Genomic DNA, 5,998 nt, shown 5'->3' with positions numbered 1-5,998 from the left:
TTAGGCACTATGGTGATAGGTCTGCTCCCAATCTTGGGACATCATGTGTTGGTGTTGTTTTATTTTGGATCATCTCATTCATTTATATCCTCCATATGAAGCATGCTATATTAGAATTAGAACCTTTACATTACGTTTTATAAGTTTCTACTCCGTTAGGAGAAATTATGTTAGCAAAAGAAAAGATAAAAACATATCAGATTGAAATAGTGAATTGTATGCTAGATTTGACTTTAGTAGTTTTGGACATACGTAATTTTGGCGTTATATTAGGCATGAATTGGTTGGCTGCCAACCATGTCAATATAGACTATTCTCGTGAGGAGGTAATTTTTAATCCTTCTACGGAAGCTAGCTTTAAATTTAAAAGGGCTGGGATCTTGGTGTTGCCCAAAATAATTTCAACTATGAAAGTCAGAAAGTTGCTTAATCAAGGTGCCTGGAGTATTTTGGCTAGTGTGGTTGACATCAGAGAAGCTGAGGTCACTTTGATGTCAGATCCTGTGGTAAAGGATTATCCAGATATTTTTTCAGAAAACCTCTCAGGTTTGCCACCTTATCGGGAGATAAACTTTGCTATCAAGTTGGAGCCAAGAACAATTCCAATCTCGAAGGCTCTATATAGAATGGCCCCAGTAGAGCTGAAGGAGCTCAAGATTCAATTGCTCAATAAGGAATTGCTAAATAAGGATTTCATACGACCAATTGTGTCACCTTGTGGTGCACCAGTGTTGTTTGTGAAGAAGAATAATGGGTCATTACGCTTATGAATTGATTATAGAGAGTGGAACAAGGTGACCATCAAGAACAAGTACCCTCTTCCGAAGATTGATGACTTGTACGACTAGTTACATAGGGCTACATTTTTCTCCAAGATCGATCTATGTTCGATCAATTGAAGATTAAGGACAATGACATTCCTAAGATTGCTTTCTGATCTTGATATGGACATTATGAGTTCATCGTAATGTCATTTGACCTGACTAATGCTCCCCTGTGTTTATAGACGTGATGAATAGGGTGTTCAAGAAATTTATTGACACCTTTGTGATAGTTTTTATCAATGATATCTTGGTTTACTCCAAGACAGAGATAGAGCATGAGAAGCATCTAAGAAAAGAAAAGTTTTGGAAACTTTGAGGTCGAATAAGATGTATGTCAAATTCTCCAAGTGTGAAATTTTGGCTATGCTTTATGGGACATGTGGTATCAAAGGAGGGAGTATCCGTTGACCCTACCAAGATTAGGTAGTTACAGGTTGGCCTCGTCCAACCACAGTCAATAAGGTGCATAGTGTTTTGGGTTAGTAGGCTATTATCTTTTATTTGTGAAAGATTTTTCTAGAATAGCCACTCCCTTGACTCAGTTGTGAAGGGATTTGAGTTCTCCAAAGTGGAAGCAATCAAATGTATTTGTCTCTAAATTCATTTTACAGAACATTCAAATTACAGAGGGATGGAAACTAAGGATAAACAAATTATTTTAAGCAAGCTTCTAATATGAAAATAGATAAGAGGCAAACAAATAGAACATTTTTAGGTCTTTCAAAGACGTATATTTTCTATGTTAATTCCCCCGAAATTTTGTTCATTGTTTTTTTTAAATGCTAATTTTGTAGGTAAAACAGTCCCCGGGGCATTTAGGAGTCATTAAGAGAAAATTGTGCCAAAAGGATCCAAAATAACCAAGAAAATCAACAAATTGAAGAGAATCGAGTAAACACCAAAATACCATCGAGTAAGACTATTGAAAATCAAGCATCATTTAACAGAATACTATCGTGTATAATCAAGTAAATTCCATCGAGTATTCAACCATTGAATCATCGAGTTTCTTCTTATTCATTTTCCATTGAGTACGAGCTATCAAGTAAAGGACATCCAACGTTGAGCATTGAGTTATCTATGAAGGAACTCATTTTTTAAGAGATCCTTGAGCGGAAGTAGATCGTCCAAATTCCATTAATTATTAAAAACTAAATTTACAATAAACATACAAGATATGCATTTAAAATAAATTACAACATGCTTGAACAAGAAATAAAGAGTTCAAGAGACATTACCCTTGAAGAACTTTTCTTCGTGTAAATCCCTTGGACAATCACGAACTCAACAACTCTTGAAAACTTCTTCAAGATATTCTTGAACCAAATGAAGACACAACCACAATGAGCCTTTGGTATTCTCAAGTGAGGACCCAGGAGTGGTGGGCTCTGACTATTTTGGTTATGAAGGATTCTTTGAGTTTGGAGGAAGAAGATTGAGGAAACACACATAACGTTTCTACAACTCTCAATCGTTTAGCAAATTGCGTTGAATCGTGTGTCTAGAAGAGAAAACAATTTCCTTTTATTTCTTTTGCTACAAAAACAATAATCACCCACTAAGGTAGTTGGAGAGAAAAAAGGGAAGTTATTATTCAAAATAATAAAATAATATAAATAAATATGATAACTAACTTATCATATTATATTTATATTAAACTATATGTTATATCAAATATAACATATAACCTATAGTTTTAATATTATATCATCTACAACATAAATTATAGTTTCTTTTCTCTATTTTATGGCATTTAATATAAATCATATTTATATTAAATTAAACAACTATGAATCATATTCATAGATAATATATTTGAATCTCGTACAAATATTTATTTCCTCCAATTAAACTATAATGTATCAAATACATTATAACAATTAAATCATATATAATTGAATCAATTTAATTATATCATATAATTAAATTCCCTCCTATTAATTTGTACAATTCAAATGAACCCAAAAACTGATTCTCAATTAAATCCTTTTGAGCTACCAAGGGGACCTTATAGACCTGTAGCTTGAACCTCCAACGGTACATGAATAATTAATTAAACTCTTTAATTACATTATTCACCATCCGTTAACTGTCGAGCACTCCACTAAAGATCGACAGCTGCACTCTTCACACTACAGATATATTTTTGTGTCCATTGGATGACCAATCAACAGTACGATGACCCTTCACAAATTGCTCATAAGTACAGCTGAGCCAAATTATCATTTTCCCCCTGTAGTTACATCTAACTCCTTAAGTACCACTGATCCCTCTAATAAACAAGATTATAGTCCCACTATGACTAAACCCCTCTCAAGCCAGGAAAGGGTGCGGCACTACATTGTTCAAGACCCGAAATTAGCCCTTAAGAGAGCAATTTATCTACTTACCCCTGCTTCGGGGAAGGAGTGAATTCCATCTTGTGTAGATGTGTTCCCAACTCCACAATCAGACGAGTCCCCAAAATGGCAGGCTTGTTGAGTCGACGATCTGGCCACTCTCACCTATACAAATCAAAGGATCGTCCTCATAGGCAAAAGTTCACAACTCACTTAGGATTCAGGTCATGTTACCTATGGTCATCCTGGTGAAATGAAAGTCTCTATTATGAACGGTGTTATATAATGAGACTAAACATGTCGTGGTTCGGTCTTACACAAACTCCTTTGTATAGAATTTCTCTACTCGCATGTCTAATACATGAATGATCAGGTTCAGATCATTTGTAGTACTTTACGACAATTGTAGCACCTACAAAGTAGGTCATACTTGTAGTGTCACCAGGATAAGGTATCCAACCTTATCCATATACTACGGACCATTTAGGTTATCACTTAAACATGATCTACTTGTATATCTCCATATACATGTTTAAGTTTCAATGATAACCTTGGATGTTAGTTTATTGGTTTGTGGTTAATGAAACTAAAATATCATATATTTTATAGATAAAGTGAATAAAATATCATATATTATTAATCACATAAGAGTTTGTTCATGCAATGTTTACAAACTATAGGACCCTACGAGATTTCAGGCATCAACCCCAACAATCTATCATCGTGCATTGAGGATCGAGTATGAAATAGAAAACTCGATGTGTTCGTTCTTTTTTTTCGGATTTTGACGCAATTCATCTCACGCGCGCGCCTTGCGCAACCAAGCGCCAACGATGCGTCTCAACGTTATCCCTGCAACTATAAATAGATTTCTTTCACTTTTGCTGAAAAAGGAGGAGAGGATAGTTTTCTTTCATTTTCTTGCTGAGGAGAGGATAGTTTTCTTTCATTTTCTTGTTGAGGAGAGGAAGCACAATTTCATGGAGGCTGTAATTTCTCTCTGTATCAATTAGTCTCTATGGTAATTTTGTTTCCTACCTAGGTTAGATTTGGATTTCATTTTTATTTGTAATAAATAACTTGTAATTCTTCATGAATTTGTCTATGGATTTATGAAGTAATTGAATCTTGTTTCTATTTCAAGAGTTCTTTCAAATTCTGTTGAGTTTTCTAATTTTCTTTATCATTAGCAATATGAATTTGAGCATTCTTGAATCTAATTTTAATTTTTGAAGCATGTTGAATGATCTATATCTTGAGCATGATTAGCCTAGATGCTTTGTTTTGTCACATTCACTCATGATTGAATACGTTGCTTTTAATGTGTTTGATAGAATGTCTAGCCAAGATCTCCAAGAGGCAATAGTGATTGTGTGTTGAATGGTTATCCTATGACGCACTAATTACTAGATTTGGAAAAAAATCGGTTAATTGAGTAAGCTATTTTAACAATTAGTCAACGCAATTGAATCTTAGAACTTAATGCACGTGTTTTCTCTTCTATATGACCGCTAAGGAACCCAATAGAGGTAGAAGCATGTAGATAGATTAGGGTTAAGGCTATCCTATCTTAATTGTTGATTAGGACGTTTTCTTGACTAGGTTAAGCTAGTTGTACGCCTTTGTAGAGACTAGTTTAATCTAGATTAAGTAAGTAGTTGTGTGCTTAATTGGATTGTGTTAAATTTGTAAAATTTCAATGATAAGAATTGCAATAAACGTCTAACTTGGATTAGAAGCAAGGTTGTTCTAAACTTGGTTACAACTATCCTTTATCTTTTGATTTTTAGCATGTTTCTTGTTTTAATAAAAAAAAAAAAAAGAAGAAGAAGAAAAAACCCTCGTTTTATAGCTTTCATAGTTAAGCTTGATTAAAGAAAGGATTAAATAACATTTCCCTATGGATCAACCTCTTACTTCCACTTTAACTACAAGTTAGTTAGGTTATTGTTTGAGTTTTATAAATATTGTTTGTTTCGGGTTATGTAGAACTAACGACATCTACTTAGCTTCGGACAAACATACCCTTGAAGTACCGTCTTCTCGCTTCCTTTCCACAGCACGAAATCCATTGCTTCTCTCGATCTCCCAAACCCAAAACCATGAATGCAATGTACAGTGACAAGGAAGGAGGACACCACTGCAAAATCTTTCTTGTTATTCTCAAGGTGAGAATCATGCAGAGTTTCATGGGTTTGCATTTACCTTTGGTGAAAAGGAGAGGGATGAAGAAAATGAATATCTTCTGTGAAACTATTTCACGTATTCCATCACACCCAAAATTAACTCCTTATTATTTTAATTAAACTGAAAGAAGTTAAATAACTCCCAAGCGATTTATTAATTCAAATTCAAATTTTGAATTTAATTAATATATATTAACTACTTTAATATATATACATATTAAACTATAGGTTATATTACATATAACCTATGACCTATAATCTATATTATATCACATATAATATAACTTGTAGTTTATTATTATCACATATAACCTATAGTATTAATACGAATCATATTCATATTAATTTTAACATATAGTTTTTATATAAATCACATTCATATAATTAATATTTGAATCATATTCAAATTTTTATTTCTCTCATATAACTATATAGATTTAATATGAATCATATTCCCATTAATTTTAACATATAGTTTTTATATGAATCTCATTCATATAGTAAATATTTGAATCATATTCAAATATTTATCTCTCTCTTTAAACTATATAATCTATCAATATACATTATATTTTATAATATACGAAGATACGTTATAACGTATCAACATACATTATATTAATTGTATCTTATATAATTAATTTCCTTT

General features: G+C 32.7%; 1 protein-coding gene across 1 annotated transcript; it reads left to right on the top strand.

Moving 5' to 3' along the window:
* The first annotated feature begins 275 nt into the window (after positions 1–275).
* LOC150037476 (uncharacterized) lies at positions 276–770 on the top strand. The gene has a single exon (XM_090312020.1). It carries the CDS (start codon positions 276–278, stop codon positions 768–770), a length of 495 nt encoding a protein of 164 aa, XP_090168146.1.
* Positions 771–5,998: the final 5,228 nt, after the last annotated feature.

Source organism: Benincasa hispida, chromosome 3 (assembly GCF_027475165.1).
Source record: "Benincasa hispida cultivar pf3 chromosome 3, pf3_genome.v1.1, whole genome shotgun sequence".
Taxonomy (NCBI): Eukaryota; Viridiplantae; Streptophyta; class Magnoliopsida; order Cucurbitales; family Cucurbitaceae; genus Benincasa; species Benincasa hispida.
This window is presented reverse-complemented; position numbering and strand designations above follow the sequence as displayed.